Source organism: Lathyrus oleraceus, chromosome 4 (genome assembly GCF_024323335.1).
Source record: "Lathyrus oleraceus cultivar Zhongwan6 chromosome 4, CAAS_Psat_ZW6_1.0, whole genome shotgun sequence".
NCBI lineage: Eukaryota > Viridiplantae > Streptophyta > Magnoliopsida > Fabales > Fabaceae > Lathyrus > Lathyrus oleraceus.
The window spans coordinates 501,338,067-501,354,895 of record NC_066582.1 but is presented as its reverse complement, the minus strand read 5'-3'; the positions used below and the strand labels follow the sequence as shown (position 1 = coordinate 501,354,895).

The 16,829-nt window shown below is 34.4% G+C and overlaps 2 protein-coding genes across 2 annotated transcripts; one reads left to right on the top strand and one right to left on the bottom strand.

The window, feature by feature from the left end:
• Positions 1-1,264: 1,264 nt before the first annotated feature.
• LOC127138225 (uncharacterized) lies at positions 1,265-3,261 on the top strand. Its single transcript, XM_051064617.1, has 3 exons — positions 1,265-1,329; positions 1,425-1,521; positions 2,665-3,261. The coding sequence occupies exons 1-3, from the start codon at positions 1,265-1,267 to the stop codon at positions 3,259-3,261; spliced, it is 759 nt and encodes a 252-aa protein (XP_050920574.1).
• Positions 3,262-7,069: 3,808 nt separating this feature from the next.
• Positions 7,070-10,646, bottom strand: LOC127076878 (RNA pseudouridine synthase 4, mitochondrial). Its single transcript, XM_051018671.1, has 8 exons — positions 10,116-10,646; positions 9,982-10,029; positions 9,830-9,910; positions 9,483-9,596; positions 9,298-9,396; positions 8,718-8,829; positions 7,799-7,845; positions 7,070-7,667 (listed from the first exon to the last, which is right to left on the bottom strand). Exons 1-8 carry the CDS (start codon positions 10,536-10,538, stop codon positions 7,305-7,307), a joined length of 1,287 nt encoding a protein of 428 aa, XP_050874628.1. The 5' UTR covers positions 10,539-10,646; the 3' UTR covers positions 7,070-7,304.
• Between the last annotated feature and the right edge of the window lie 6,183 nt (positions 10,647-16,829).

Here is a 16,829-nt window from a genome sequence, read left to right as displayed (position 1 = left end):
TGCCCAATTTTTGATCCGATACTTTTATCTAAATAAATTTAAAATTTTAATTAATTTAAATAAAATAATATTAAAACTATAGTGTTATTTTATTAAACCCTAATATGAAGTATCCAAAAAGAGGCTAGCACGTAAAGGAGAGGGGTGTCGCCCCTCCCGGCTAGAACTTAGGAGCCCAACGTGGGGCAGAAGCCTCCTCCCAGGGTTAGTATCCGATCTCTCATAATATTAGTATATGATCGTTCAAAAGTGGTTGTTCCTATGGTTATTACTTGATAGTCCAAAGAATAGGGCAACAGTCTTTCCCTAGATTAGCACTTGGTAGTCAAACGAAGGATAAACCCTTCTTTTGTTGGACTTGGGTTAAGATATTTAAAAGATCACTCAAATGAGGAACCACAAATGATTCTAGAAAGACTAAGTTTTTCCACCACAAATGATTTAAAAGATTAAGTTTTGTTACTTGTTCTGATGGAATAAGTGTTATTTATCTTAAAGACTTGTTTTTCCATAATTTTCCAAATGGGATATCGTAGTTCCTATTGGATTGACCCTCTGAATTGACTGCATTTTGTAAAATAACAACATGGTGAAGTATCCAAATGTTCAAGATTAGTCTAGCTTGCTTAAGTTGTATAGGGGACACATGTTAGATGTGATGCTCTAGCATGTTGGTACGACGTCAGGGTCTTGCTCAACAGGCGCCAGATAGTTGCATTTTGAATGAATCTTTTAAGAAAATTCAATTAGTTTTTATTGTTAATTGACTTAGCAATATGATTATATGATTTGTTAGACACCTGTGAAGATCAGATTAGATTTAAAGAGATTTAAATTTGAGTTTGTAACAAACCAAATCATATCTTATTGTTGTAGATAATTAAGGAACAAATCAAATATCCAACAGATTCTGCATAAATTCTGAACGAAATTAAAGATATTACCCAAAGATAAAAGTCCAAAGTTATTATGTTATATAAGGAGCTCAAAACCTACATTAGAAGTCAAGCAATACATTGAAGATTTTAGACTGCTATGGTTTATTTTTGAGTCCTTGTTATTGATGTATGTACACCTTTATATTTCAGTAACTTGGCATAGAAGATTTGTCTATATTTGAGTGGTAGTATTCAATATTGGTTATTGAGTTGTAATCTCCAATCACGGGTTGTATGATTGAGAACAAAATGAGTATGTTCTCATGATTAGGAGGAACCCTAAATAGAAACTCATTGGATAATGTTAGGAATAAGAATTGAACAACATGGGGTTTGATGTTGCATGTAAGAATAATTGTACTAAATTACTAATTGTGAATTTTCTTTCTTGGTTTGTGGACTCAACTCCCCAGACGCAGGTGTTGTTTCACCAAACTAGATAAATAACTATCATGTTATTTAATGTTTTTCTGCTTAATCATCTAGTACTTGCTATTGTGGTGTTTCTAATTTAACTTGTCGAACGAGTCTTCTAAAACATTGTATTCAATATCTGTCCCCTGATAAACATAATTTCAATATGGTAACATTATATCAAATAACTTAGTTTCACATCACATAAACTATTTTGCTTATGTTTTAAAACATATGAAAAGGACAACACATTGCAACAATAACATTGTTTTCTTTTATACCGGATCTCTCCATCATTGTCATTGATATTTTCTTATAATTTAAGTGTGGTGGGTGGTAGAATTGTTTTGAAATACCAAAAATGAAGAGAGAGAGGGAGAGAAAAAAAACCAAATAAGTTATTCCTTCATAGATAAATCTAATAACTTTTTTCATGCTTATTCCAAAAGTAAGTGAATTCTAACGGTATTTTCCCCATTTTAATTCCTCATTTCTCTCCCCTCTCTTTCCCACCCTCTCCATTTTCTCTCATCTTGTTTCCCTCATTTTTTTCAATTTACAACATTGCGATCTTTTCAATTTGAAATCTTACCATCTTGAGGAACTTTAGTTGCGTTCGCAATAAGAGGAATTTCATATCAAACTTAGTATGTTGATGCAAATTTTTTCGATTTCTTGACTTCGAATTCCAAATGAATCACACCAATCCATTGAAAAATATTCCTCAATTGTTAACTTGGCCACTAGTTTGTCAAAATGCTCAAACTATTTCTTGAATGAGTATTTAACTTGCCACCCCCTATTATACTGACACCTCAAAATTTTCAAAATTCTCAAATTACCCTTGTTATTATTTACCAACAAAATTTTACCTTTCTTTCAAAAAATTTACTCTTACTGAAATCTAAAAAACAAAATTTTCGGTAGTTATTTTGAAATTTTCCATATGAAATTTTTCGCATTTCTACAAATTCACGTATTTATACCGAAAATTATAAAATTTCCGGGAAAAAACCAAAATTTAAAAATTTTCAGTATTCGGTACTGGAAATTGTCAAAATTTATGGAGAAAACAATTTTTTTAAAAATTTTGAATATATTTGAATTTTCCGGTAATAAAGCAGATAACTAGAAAATTGTTTTATTTGTGTGGTCTGAAGCTGACATGGTCATCTACAGATTCATGTACTGATTGTATCCATTTCTTCACCACTGATACAATATGTTTTATATGTAACAAGTTTAAATTAAATATTTTCTCGCCCTTATATGATATATTGATAGTAAACTTTTTATATGATGTAAATGACAGATATTTAAGTCTCGATCTAAAGTATTAGTTTGGACACAGGATAAGGGTAAACAATATGATATTATTATCGTGATTGTTCGTTCTGATACTGCAAATGGAAAACGATGTAGGAAAGATAAATTGATTATGGGTTGTAAGAGAGGAGTAAATTATAAAAGAAATAATACATCTAAAAGCAGTAAGTCCTCAAAGGGAATTTATAGTATGAAAGTGAAATGCCCTTTTAGGCTGAGATCTACGTTGAGTGGTAGTGGTTGGAAGATGATGGTTATGTATGGGTTTCATAATAATAAACTATCTAAGGATTTAGATGGCCATGACATATTGGGTCGTCTAAAAGTTCACGAGAGACAATTTGTGAATGATATGACGAAGTACATCATGGATCCACAATACATAGTTTCTGCCTTAAAAGACAAAGATTCAGAAAATCTCACCAGTGTTACCCAAGTGTATAAATCTATAGCTACATACAATGCGAGTAAGAGAGGTCCATTGATGGAAATGCAAATATTGTTGACTCTTATTCATAGAGAAAAATACATGTGTTGGGCAAGAAATAAGGAAGACTCAAACGTTGTTGGTGATATCTTCTAGACATATGTTGATTCAGTGAAGTTGTTGAATATGTTTCACTTGGTGTTGATTTTTTATTGTACATACAAGACAAATAGGTAATGTGCATCGTGATCATACTTTAATATCATTTCAACATACTTTAACTTATCAGATTTTTGATTATGTGCATCATGATCATAAAGATACCAACTACCACTGCTTGAGATTGTTGGCGTTACGTCAATAAAATTGACGTTTTTGGCACGCTTTGCCTATTTGAAATATGAAAGGGATGAGAACTTCAAATGGGCACTAGAGAAACTCAAAGAGTTGTTCTCTTCCGAGAAATTGCTACTGAATGCTGTGGTGACGGACCGAGAATTTGCATTGATGAACACAATTGAAGTTGTATTTCCAAATTCAAGTCATCTATTATGTTTGTTCCATATTTCAAAAAACGTTAGCATGAAATGTAAAGAGTATGTTAAATCAGAAAGACATGAACATGTCATGGATCTATGGAACAATATCATGTATGCTAATAGAGAAACTGATTTGTCGCACACTTGAAGCACTTTGAGACTGTCTATACTGATATTCCTTTGTTTGTTAAGTATGTGAGTGAAACATGGTTGACACCTTATAAAGAAAGGTTTTTTGCTACTTTGACTAATAGAGTCACTCATTTAGGGAACACAATAATGAACAAGTACACATACTTCTTTGTAATGTCATTACATTACTAAGCATAATTTATCATGTTGACTCATTATCATTTAATTATGGTTTTTAGGATGGAGTCTGCTCATTGGAGACTAAAAAACATGTTGACTACAAGTTAGACAGATTTATGCCAAAGTTGGGATATTATGAAAACCATGTTGAAGTTGCAACTAGGTTCAATCAGGGCCTTATTTCAAAAAAGTATTGTCAATATTGAGCATTGGTATAACACTCCATTTTATACCAACTTGCACAATTTTGTTTCAAGGAAGTGTATACAACATATTGGGAAGGAACTATAAAGGGTAAAATTTGTTGGTACAAGCAAAAATGTTTGTGGTTGCTTCATTAGAACAACACACGGGTTACCTTGTGCGTGGCAACTTGTATGATTCCAAATACAAGCACTCATGTTCCTTTAGATCCAAATCATAATTTTTGGAAGAAATTACACACTGAAGAGCATGATGTCAGTCATGAAGAAAGTGATACATAGTTCGATTTATAAGCAGAGTGTGAAACGTTGAAGACATATTTCAATATTTTGGATATTGAAGGCCAGAGGGTGTTGAAGAAAAAGGTTCGAGAACTAACACATCCATCCATAACTTTTATGTGTCCACCACCAGTGAAGTACAAGACAAAGAGAGGAGTTAATAAGAGCAGAAAGGGTGAAGAGAGTGATATGCACTGTGATCCTTCACAGTGAGAGTATGTTGAAGGCTCATAGGAGAGTCAAACTACAAAGAGAGCTTGCACGAAACCAACAGGAAGTCAACCGTCAAGTTTGTCGGATCAAAGTCAATTGTCCACTACATCTTTGAGGCATCTTTACTTGTCCCAATTTCCTGGTTTCTTGTATCCATACATTGATGACATTGTTGATATAGGTGAAGATGAAAATTGTGGTTTCCGGGCTATTACAATTTTACTTTGATTGGGCGAGGAGTCATGGTTGTTGATTCGGACGCAATTAGATACTCAAGTTCATCAACACCCAAAGTTGTTTCCAATTTGTTATATGACATGGTCTCTGAAGTTAGGAATGCCTTAAAAGTTAAACACTTGGGTGTGTAGGATCGAGAAAAATGGATGACGATTCCTGATATTGGTTACCGTATTTCTTGTAGGTACAGTGTCGTATTTGTCTCCCTGTCAAACACACTTAACATTACCTTTTTCCCTCTTACCTTAACTCCACTTATGTATACGAGCAGACATAAAATCATTGTTGTTGGTTTTGTCAACAACAATCATTGGGTTTAGGTAAAGTTGAAACCTGACAGTCCATTGTCTCCCGTCACTGACTGTTGGAGACAAAAATTGTACTAAAGATGCAAAAGCATGAGAATTAGCATATGCAGGACGGATTAGGCACTTAGACTATGAAGTTAGGAAGTCATCCTAATTTGTTTTGTAATCTTGTATGTAGCACAACTTGTATGAAAAATATGTATATATTATACGTGTTATCGAACCATTTATGAAGTCCGCTGTGTTAAAAATACCGAATTTTTATGTTTTTGAAAATTCTGAGCTAATACCGAAAATTTTAAAAAATTTCGGTATTCTAGAAATTTTAATTTTTTTGGAATTTTGTGACATTTTACGTAAAATGCATATTTTCGATATACCTCTACCAGAAATTTTAAAATTTTCTATACGTGTTTATCGGAAATTTTAAACTTATAGTAGATATCTCACAGTAGCGGTAAAAAACTGTAAATTTGTAAAATTTCTGGTATACTCAAAACTTCCGATAACAAACGGTAAATTTCAAAAAAAATAGAATTTCATGAAGAATATAAAGATAAATTTACTCAAAATAGGAGGTGTTAGGTTCAAGTAGGGGATGTCAAGTTAAATGTCGATCTTGAAGTCGTGCGTTTTGACTTCAATCTTAACTTATTTCGTAGGCTCAGCCACCATTAAGCTCTCTCTAACCTCAATTTCAACTTGATCATAATGCATTTGATGTTTCAAAGAGACTTAAAACTACATAGTAGAAAAAATAAATTAGTTTTTTTTCTAACCAAAACTATACCAAAAATCACAAAAAGAAAATGAAAACAAGCAAAACTACCTCTTTTTAACACCAAAATTTTCTCAATATGTTCATTTGCTTAGTCCATTGCCTTATTGATGAATTTCATGGTTGGTTTGATATCTAAATAAATAAAACAGATCACTTTAATAAGAGGTGTCATTCCCCCTTAAACATATTACAATATTCTTTCAAGACTTGTTATCAAAAACCACATCTTTAAAAGTTTTTCTATCTTTATATTTTGCACATTTGTTGGAGTTCAACTCTTTGAAGTTACCATTACTATCAAAGTTTTCTTATACTCATACAAACACTCTAAAGGTAAGATATTGCAAAACAAATGGCGTCCGGTCTCACCAAATCTTATTTTTTTTTATCCAAAATAGAAATGAGAGAAGTTATAGAATAGATAAAAGCTGTAATTTTTTACCCTTTGGAATTGTTTCCCACTGAATGGTATCTTCTTCTTCTTCAAATCTTCTAACATCAAATCAAGACACTGCAGATGGGAGGTTGAGAGTTGCAACACATCTTAAAAATTCTTTCAGATTTGTTATCATGTGTCTTCTTCAAATCTTCTCCTCCACTTAGAGTGTTACTTTTTTTATCAACCTTGCTTTCAAACTACCAACAATTGTCATCACTTCCTTTTTAAATTTATTTAGGATAGCATTAGACGGTTCCACATATTTTTAGTTCAAATAAAATATATGTTTCTTTAAAAAAGTAAAATGTCATTTTTTATCTAAAGATGAAAATCCTCATCAATAGCAATTCATAAGAAAAATTACAAATGAGTTGTAGAGTGCCCTGAAGTGTATCATCTACTATAAGGTTTATAAAACAATATTGGGTTTGGAATCCTCTTCATTTCTCAAAAGAAAGAAATAGAGGATTCTATTAAAGAGGAAAGAAACACAGAAATTAAAAGAACAAAAAGAATTAACCGATGAAAAAGATTTAATACACTGTCTAATGAGATATCAACTCACAATAATGTGAACCGCGCATGCAAATGCAATAGAGTTGAGGTGTATCTATCAACTACAATAATGCCGACTATATATATACAACTAGTCGAAACAAACAGTACAATTTTATTCAAGAAATGACAATTTATGAATCTCAGTTCAACCTGTGGAAAAATGCAATGCCAATTGAATTCCCAAGAGAGCTATGTTATAACAGATACCTCAACTTATGTGCAGCTGATCCTTTGATCGCATCAAATTGTTAAGTACAATCTCCAATGGAAGAAATTACCTAGATGGAACCAAGTGAATTAAAAAGACTACTACACTCTGATCAGAACTCAAGAATTTGTCACATCCCAACTCTTTTTCATGAATGGAGGCAAATCCGCTTCCAACTCAAGTGCTTTAACCGCTGAAAGGTCATAACTTAAAGCTGATAGTGATTGCACATTTTGCAGTGCTTGAGATATATCAGGCAACACTATTTGCTTGCAATGAAGATGTAAATGAGGACGCTTGTCAGAGATGCTCCCCTTGTTCAAGTTAAGGCCAAACGGTAGTGCCTCTTCCTTCAGAAGCTCTTCAGTTGAGTCCTCCGGATTAGACAAATCAAACTGTCCCCACTTCTTATGAGCTTGCCATCCATACTTGTAGTCCCCAACTATTGGTGTACCTAACACCTCGGCACAGTGGACTCGGAGCTGTGGCAATGGCAACGTCGCACGCAATTAGAATAGAAATCATGCGGATGCAGCATATGAATTGATTAAACATTTTAAGTTGTGGCCCCAAGATCAACTAGTAATGATTCTTCCATTGTTTCTATTGTTACCTGGTGTTTTCTACCGGTTAAGGGGGAAAGCTCCAACCACGTATAACCTGCATCATTACAAGTGACATAAGTAGGGGTTGCCAACAGAAAAGAACAAAGGAGACAAATTTTGAAGGAAAACTCATCATAACAAACGGGGGAGGAGGAAGGACGCATAACAAATTTTCAATATATTTTAGGCACACATTTTCAATTAGGTCTGTTGCGATAAATTTTTTGCAGGACATCATCTAATTGTGCCTTCAATTTCTCTCCACAGACGATAAAGAATTTGGTTGTGAAAGAACTTTTTCATTTCTAAATAGAATAATTATCCTAATTTTTACTTAGGAAAAAAATGTCCAAATTATACCATCCGAAAAAAATTAAAAAAAGTTGGGTACGTGGTAACAAATGTGTACCGGTTGGTGTACCAACTTAAAAAAAAAAAAAAAAATTGGTACGGCTTCGATGCGTACCGTTCGAGTACCGGTACCCGGTATCGGTACTTTATCTAAAATGGAGTACCCGTGCTTCACAGTAGCTATCAACTCTTTTTTGTGTCTGCTTTTTCCAATAACATGTGATGATGTGAAATTGTTAAACTAAATTATGTAATAAATCATTTGTATGAATTCAACTAGTTTGGAAGCATGTATTTTTTTTCATTTCAGTAATTCCATAAGGAGGGATGTTGATAATTGCTTCTTATATGACCAATGACATTTTTATATTGACTCATTAGTCATCAATAAGAATAATTTGAGAATTCAAACAAAAGTCCAAGTTTTAAAATGTCACACTCACTGCAAAAGGAAATAAAAGAAGCCGAACTGCCAGAACACAAGTTCACTCACACTTACTGGGAGAATCACGAACGCCAACCTCTAAATTTAAGGTGATTTAAAACTCAAAATTTAAAGCAAACTTCAATACCAACCATGAGATGATGATGCAATCACCCGGTACTCTGTAATTGCATGTTGGGGTGACAGTGATGTAGAATTGTCAACGATAGTTATTCGATCAGATTTTCCGTTGTCAACCACCACCTGAAACAAAATGAAGGGATACAACATTATTCACAATGTGAGGAGCTTTTTATAGTTTATGAAATCAATTATCATTTACTTTAGTACAGGATGCTAATTAAGATTAAGCCTCTAAGAGCTATTGTATATTGTAGCTGTAAGGCTTAAGCACTCATGTGATGGCGGAGAGTTCATCACAATCGTTATGTAAACTAAAATTCAGTTTTAAACATATTCCCCTGGTCCACGAGTAACGTAAAGCACGAAAGGAAACACAGGCTAAAATAGGATTTACTAAGATAAAATACCAATTAAGTGTTTCAAATGTTAGACAGTTTAGATCTAAGACAAAATTAAGATCCACGCAAAACTTTCTCATTTGTGCAGACATTAACTACTCTACTCTGTGGCGATGGATTGAAATATGTTGAAGGATTAGCCAAATGAACAATTCTGAAAACAGTTATGAAGCGTTAATATGGATACAACCTTACCCAGTGGAGCAGTAACCAAACCCCCTGAACGTCTAGGACATCCGAGCACCAGTGCCCAATACTTTCTTTGTAGGATTCTCTTTTCCGTGCCATTCTATTTAAGATCGAATGGTAGCAGGTGAGTTAAAAAATGAAATCAATATACCAACTTAAAGTTGTGATTATTATAGCAATACCCACATCATCTGAAGCCCGGGAAGTTTTGTCGCGGAAGATGGAATGCAGAACCGTAGTACTCGTCTTTGTTCTTCCCATGACAAGAATTCCAGAACAGTCTCTGTCTAGTCTATGCACCTAATATACCATATTACTCAAGCATCAAAGTAATATATAGTTTATTCATAGTTTACAAATCCAAACAGCCTTCAATGATATTGGTTGATATAAATAATTGTAAATTTGTACTAATAATTACACTACCCTAATACAAATGTGAACAAGTTGAGTGCATGATTATGTTATTGAAATTGAAGCATTACTAAAAGAAGAAATTGAGTGTTGAATGAATGCAGGTGAAGAAAACTCACGAGACGAGGGGATTCAGGGCATTCATACTTTAAACATGATGCAGCTACAGCATCTAAGCTCCATTTGATATTAATGCCACCCTATTTAAAAGAAGAATATAAATAAGTGAACTATAATATGAATGATGAGCATGAGTGGGAGAGTTATATACCTGTACTGGCATTCCGGGAGGTTTGTTGAGGACAAGAATCTCAGGATCCTAAATTTGAATTCAATTACAAATACAACAGATTAAGATAAGTTGAGATAGAGATTAAGAAAGTGAAGTAAGTTGAAATGGGAAACCTTGTAGATAACAAGAGCACTGATGAAATCGATTTGTTTGGCGGTGAGAGTTGGAGTGAGGGGAGAGTCGAGACGTTTGGGTGGTGCAGGCGTTTGTTGTTTGACAGAATGTGGAAGAAATATACGATCTCCGGCGTTTAAGGTGTCTTTAGGAGTTACCTTTTTGAATTTATGATCTTGTTCTTGTGGTGGAAGCATTCGAACTTGTTTAAGACGAAAGAGTTTGTGGATTAGGGTTTTGGGTAGTTGGGGGCAGCAACGAGTAACCCATTTGAGGGCAGTGGTGGAAGTGGAGGAAGAGAGTTGGTTGGAGGAAGTGTTGACGGTGGTGGTATTCACAGGTGGAAGTGTAAGCCATTTGGAATGTTCGGCGGAGAAATGACAGTGACGAGTGAATGACCTCAGGGCGAGTCGGACAGACATGTGGGGAGCGGTGCTGAATGGTGATGGCCGCCGGCCAACATCAACAAACGAAGGTAAGTGGAGTGGTGTTCGTTGCTGCTGGGATCATTTTGGGCTTTCATTCTCACCACCGGCCCAAAACATTTACATGCTACGGCCCAATTTAAATGGTATACCCCGAACATTTAACTTGACACCCCCCTTTGAATCTGACACCCCTCTATTATATATAAAAAGACAATATTGCCCTTGCAAAATCAATTCACTCATTTTCCAAATTTACAAGATTCACACGCGAATTTGAAAAGTCTCGGACGATATCAGAAATTTGAATTGCACTATCGAAAATTTTAAAAACAATACGTTTTATATCGTAAATGTCAAAATTTATGGGATTTTGTATCGAAAATTTGAAAATTTCCGATACAAAATTCCATGGAAATTCCCGAAAATTTCAAAATTTCTGATAATTATAAAAAATTTATTTTGTACCGGAAATTCTGAAAAAATTTCAGTAGGAGTAAAATTTTTTTGTTTTTTATCGAAAATTTTAGAATTTCTGGTAGTTATAAAAACTTTGTTTTTTAACGGAAAATCTGAAATTTCTGGTAGTTACTAATTTTTTTATTAAAAAAATCCTTCTTTTGTAGTGAAATATAGAGACAGATACGACATTATTGCATGCAAAGCTATTGATAGAGCAACATATCAAGCTAGGGTTGCTGAGGTTGAGTCGTCCCAGATACTGGCTGAACGAGTGATTCCAACTAGTTCACACCGGAAACGATTGGCTGAGCAGGGTCAGTTCCGCGTATCTCGTAGCACTCGACGTTGATATGTACGATCGATTGAGTAGCCCAAAGATGAGGTGAGAGTGATAAATGTTGTTATTGCAGATGAGGTTATTGTTGTTGATGATGTGGTTGTTATGGATAATCTAACTCAATCACACCCTCACATCATCCCACCTATTAAGGATACAAGTTATGATGGGCCTTCTGGTGTTGCGGTACCTGTTGATGACGTGTTGTCGCCTCCTACAGTTGATGCCTATGACTAGCATCGCCTCCAGATGATTGCACTTATTATGGATAACCTCATGGGTTTGGTAAACTTATATGGTTAGGTTTATACTGAATTAGCTTGGGCTGCACACATAGTTCGCAAGGGCCTATTTAGACATCTTTTGTATATTATGTATTATTTGTATATTCCTCAGACATTTTCATCAGAAACTTTTTTATTAGATAATACTTTTGATCTTTTATTCATGCAACATCAACATAAACTAACATTTGATAATCGACTATATAACTTAAACATAACTTAAAAACGGTGATAAATAAGAAAACATAAACACTACCAGATGATTTTAGACATTTCATCATCTTCATTATGTCATCGACAAACCTTGAAACTTAGCATCTAATTCGATAGACTCCTTTGTTATCATACGTCAAAATAATCTTCACATATCATTCACATCTTCATCGGTCTTCAACTCAATAAGGTTGTATTTCACCCTCCCGCCAGTATCAATCCAATCTTCACGAAACTCATCTTTCTCACCTTTCTATTTTTCAGTATCAGGCAACAATTAATTCAACTTGGACGTCAGGCCGGCGAGAGATGTCGTGTCATCCGGAAGCCGAAACTCTACGGGAGGTGAAGCTTCGTTGAAATGCACTTCTGCCTTAATAAAAAATTGAGGAAGGGGCATTTTTGGTATGTAGTTACCGAACAACATGTGACCCCCTATTTATACAACTTTGCATTTACTCTGGACCATATAAAATTGTCGGTGCAATCACAGTCATCCAAAACTGTCGGCTAAATCTTAAGCTTTTAAAATTTCAAACAAATAACACTAACGAAAATTTCACTTTGGTTGAAATTTCAGGAATGAACTGGTAAATTTAAAATTTCTAGAATTAATTAGAACATACCAGAAATTTTGAAATTTATGATATACCGAAAATTTCTAATACACTATCAAAAATTTCGTTTGAATCAGAAATTTCATTTTTGCCTACCAGGAAATTTCAAACAGAAATCTCATTAAATTTTCAGTCATGAACAGTTTTGGCAATTTGAAAGTATGGTGGGTGCTAGATTTAATTTGGGGGTGGCAAATTAAAATCACGTATACCTATCATATTTGGACCCATCCCAATTCCATCAAGTTGTTCAACATAATTTGTATTGTGCTCATATCTGATTCAACTTATAAAACCAACAAGTATAGGTTTTCACTTTTAAAAATTGTTGGTTTTACTTCTATGGAAAAGACTTTTTCAAATGGGTTTTGTATTTTCGAAAAAGAGGACAATGTTACATAGACTTTGGAAATATGCAAGAGTATGTTGAAGGACCAAGATACATCACCAGAGTGAATGAAACATTTCACAAAAGAGGCTTAAACTTAGTCGAATTACTTTCTAAAAATGATGGAAAAGTTCACTAAGTTTAGGGACATTGGAAAAAAAAGAAAAAGTCAAATAAGGAACTACCAATAGATATAGATTTAGATGCTGACACATATTTTGATAGATTTTAGTTTTTATCTAACGATGTAACTCAATTTTTGTATGATGTAACCTCGATACAATTTGAGACATACATAATGTATATGCATATCTGAAATATGCCCTGATGATAGTATAATGTTTCTAAGGTCCAAATCGATCTAAAACCTGTATAAATAAGGGGTATCTCATCCCATATTCTTTACAAAAGCACAACACACCATAATGAGTGCATATCATCATCTTGCATTTGTGTATTTCAATGGCAAAACCCTCACTTCAATTTAAGGTCTTCTAGGACATACCTATCGTCAATCTAAAATCCAAACTAAATACTTTTCTGTGATATCCAGAAAATCGAAGAGTTGTCAAGCTCGAGTACTGTTCACCCTCGGTTGATGACGAAGGGAAGATATGGTTCACCAAACTTGAAATAAATATTGATGAAGATTTAAAGGTTATGTGAAATACATTTTACTGTTATTCATCAAAGGGTTTGATTGAAGTGGATGCGATGATTGCAAAATCGACAAAAGATATTCTAAAGATATTGCAATGTCCTGAACCATCCATTTGTAATGAAATGTAATGTTAAATTTATGTTAACAACTATCTATGTAATGTTAAGTATTCTGATGTTAATTTGTGTTATTTTTCTGACATTCTGCAATTGTTTTTGGTTTGACCTAACAAGGCATATTTTGGAGATGCATCTTCATAATACTCGTTGGGTTTTAAAACAACGGTTGTTATGGAAATGCATCTCTGAACTCACCCTAATATTGATATGGAGATGCATTTCTTGACTAAATTTTGGAAAAATAATAATGACTCACAAATTTGTGTTGATAAGTGTGTAAAAAGGGTGCGTTCAGAAATGCATCTCCATATTTTAAGGGTAATTGTGACTTTTCACCATGGTGTGGAAACAACCCATGAGTGTAGAGAGTGTTCCCCTTCTCTTTATGGTTCATGATTTTCTCACAAACCCTATAAAACTTCAAAAATGTTCCTTTTTAAAATCTGAAAAATAACTTTCAAACAATATTCGAAAGTTATTTTCCATACACATTCATTACCCTTTATTATTTCTAAGGGTATCTTTGAATTCATGCAATGTAATAAAATGAAATGGAATAGAGTGGTATATACTAAGATTTTATTGTTTGGATTTACAAATAATTGATGGAGCGGAATGGAATATTATGGAATCTATCCATCAATTCCTTCAATTTTCATTCTCCTAATTCGAAGTGTGTGTAATGTTATGAACTAATTTGTTTCGTTTCGTCCCATCAAATTATGAAAAATACACAAATGAATGAAACATTTATTCCATTCCACTTCGCTAAACTTTATTCCATCATATTTCATTTCTCTCTGTTATGTTCTAGTCTATTAATCCAAACATTAGTCTAAAACTTAATATTCCTCTTTTTTTTTCGACAAAAAAGCAAAACCAATTGAAAAATATGAATGTATTCGAAACATAATTTTGAAACGGACAATTTTAAATTTTTATAAAGACTATAAAAAAATATAGGGTTATCCATATGAGATTTGTACTAGAGTCTTCCATGTAGTCTTGACACTCCACTAGTACACATAACAAGACCATATTATCTTTAATGAAAAATAATTTTTTTTTTTTTAATTTACACTCTTAATCATTTTTAAATTTTTCAATAATTTTTCACAGTCCTCTACAATGAACTACATTATTCACAAATAATTCGTTTTTCTGATATAAAATTATTATAAATTAATATATGCGCAAAACATGAATAATTATATTTTCAATTAAATACTGAAAATATGCATGTGATCTAATTTTTTTTTTGGGGTTTTACCGTTTTTATTTCCTAATATATATATATATATATATATATATATATATATGCATGTGACCTAATCACCGGTCTTCCCTTCAGTGACAACTCCTTGCATGAGTCTAATAAAGCCCATAAGTGGTAATTTTGAGACACGAGTAAGATGTTGAGACATCTTATATGACAACTTGGTTTGCTTTCTAACTTGACACATGTCATGCATTTTACCTTCTTCAATCTTGAGTTTTAGCAACCCCTTTACACCATCTTCATATATGATCTCCTTCATGCTCTTAACCTTGGATGAGGGCTAAGAAATCCACATATAACAATTATCTTTAGATCTTGAACCCTTCATTAAAATCACTTGATCCTTACTAGAGACAATATATTATGACTTGTTGTAGCTAACATTCAGACCTTGATCACATAATTGACTTATGTTAATCAAGTTAGCAGTTAATCCTTCTACTAGTAGCACATCATCAAGACATGGTACACTTATTCTTCCTCTAATTCCATCACCAAATGTGACATAACTATTAGAATAAGGCTTTAACTTTTCAATATATCTCTTTTTACCAGTCATATGCTGTGAACATCCACTATCAAAATAGCAATCCTTTCTAGAAGAAACTCTAAGAGGAACATGAGCTAAGAGACATTTGTCAGTTTCCTTGGGTTTCCACACTTTCCTAGCACGTGTTTTCTTCCCTCTCTTTCCTTTGGGCTTTGCTTGACTATAATACTAAGAATATCCATATTTTTTTATATAAAAAGGGTCATATATGGCCATATTTACCATAATGGTGACATCTTTTTGCAGAGTTCTTGTAACCCTTGTGTTGAGGATACACATGTCAAGCACGATGCTGAGAAATATGGTCCGCCATCTGAAACTCAATTTTTTTCTTAGGTGAGACTTTGATCTTTTTGTTTATGGAAATGTAGTCAAACCCTAAAACCTTCTGTCGCATCACGCGAAAAACCGGCGGGAAAAGAAAGAACAACAGAGCCGCCACCGTGCGTTATTTATCCCAAAAGAGGGAAAGGAAACGCTCGAAGTAAACCTAGGAAAGAACATGGTCTCGCGACCAAAGAGGATGGGTTCGGGAGTCGGTTATGCGAAGGGAAGGTATTAGGCACCCTACGCATCCGTAGTACTCTACGGGATCCACGCACAAAAGGAAGGAAAATTGGTTGCTAAAACACTGCTCACACACACACACACACCGGCTGAAAGGAGACAAAAGAAACTGACTGAAACTGACTCGGCAGGATGTCGCATCCTGGGCCTACTTAGTCTATCAGGCATAGACATCAGAGTCGAAGTAGTTCGGACTGGGGAAACGACACATGCTCGCTAAGGTATCGCACCTTATGCATACGTATCTTCTCGGACGAGAGAAGAATCAGAGCATTCGTAGCTCGGCTGACACGCACACAAACAAACAGACAAAGGCAAACGTGGAGCCTGAATGCTAATCGATGGACTTACATCAGCATCCGAACCTAAACACACCCACACTGGAATCCAAATGCCACTCGATGGACTTACATCGGCTTCCAAGCACACAACAACACAACAGGTTAATAGGGAGTCGGGGACTCAGCCTATAACTGTCAAACAAACACAAAAGAAAAGAAAAGGCGCCCGGAGAGATCAGCTCAATCTCCTGCCTACATACTTCATTTGGTATGAAGATCAGGGCGATGTAGTTCCCCTACGCAGGGACAAAGGTCTCGATTGCAACTAGGGCAAGAGAAAGGGAAAGTCTCGATCGCAACGAGGGCGAGAGAAAGGATCGCAACGAGGGCGAAAACAAGCACGGATTAGCTGTTAGTCGTTAGTCAAACTCGACAAGACATCGCATCTCGTGCCTACGTATCTCATCTGAACATGAGAATCAGAGTTGCCGTAGTTCGGCTACGGAGGGACAAAGGTCTCGATTGCAACT

Bases quoted from the DNA above. Each gene is read 5' to 3' on its own strand.
- LOC127138225 (XM_051064617.1), top strand. From the start codon at position 1,265: ATGGGGTTTGATGTTGCATGTAAGAATAATTGTACTAAATTACTAATT. The intron at 1,330-1,424 runs GTTTGTGGACTC...TTAATCATCTAG, and splicing joins ATTGTGAATTTTCTTTCTTG to TACTTGCTATTGTGGTGTTT. The intron at 1,522-2,664 runs GTAACATTATAT...TGTAAATGACAG, and splicing joins ATAAACATAATTTCAATATG to ATATTTAAGTCTCGATCTAA.
- LOC127076878 (XM_051018671.1), bottom strand. From the start codon at position 10,538: ATGTCTGTCCGACTCGCCCTGAGGTCATTCACTCGTCACTGTCATTTC. The intron at 9,911-9,981 runs GTATATAACTCT...TCTTTTAAATAG, and splicing joins CTCCCGGAATGCCAGTACAG to GGTGGCATTAATATCAAATG. The intron at 7,668-7,798 runs GTAACAATAGAA...CCATTGCCACAG, and splicing joins TAACCGGTAGAAAACACCAG to CTCCGAGTCCACTGTGCCGA.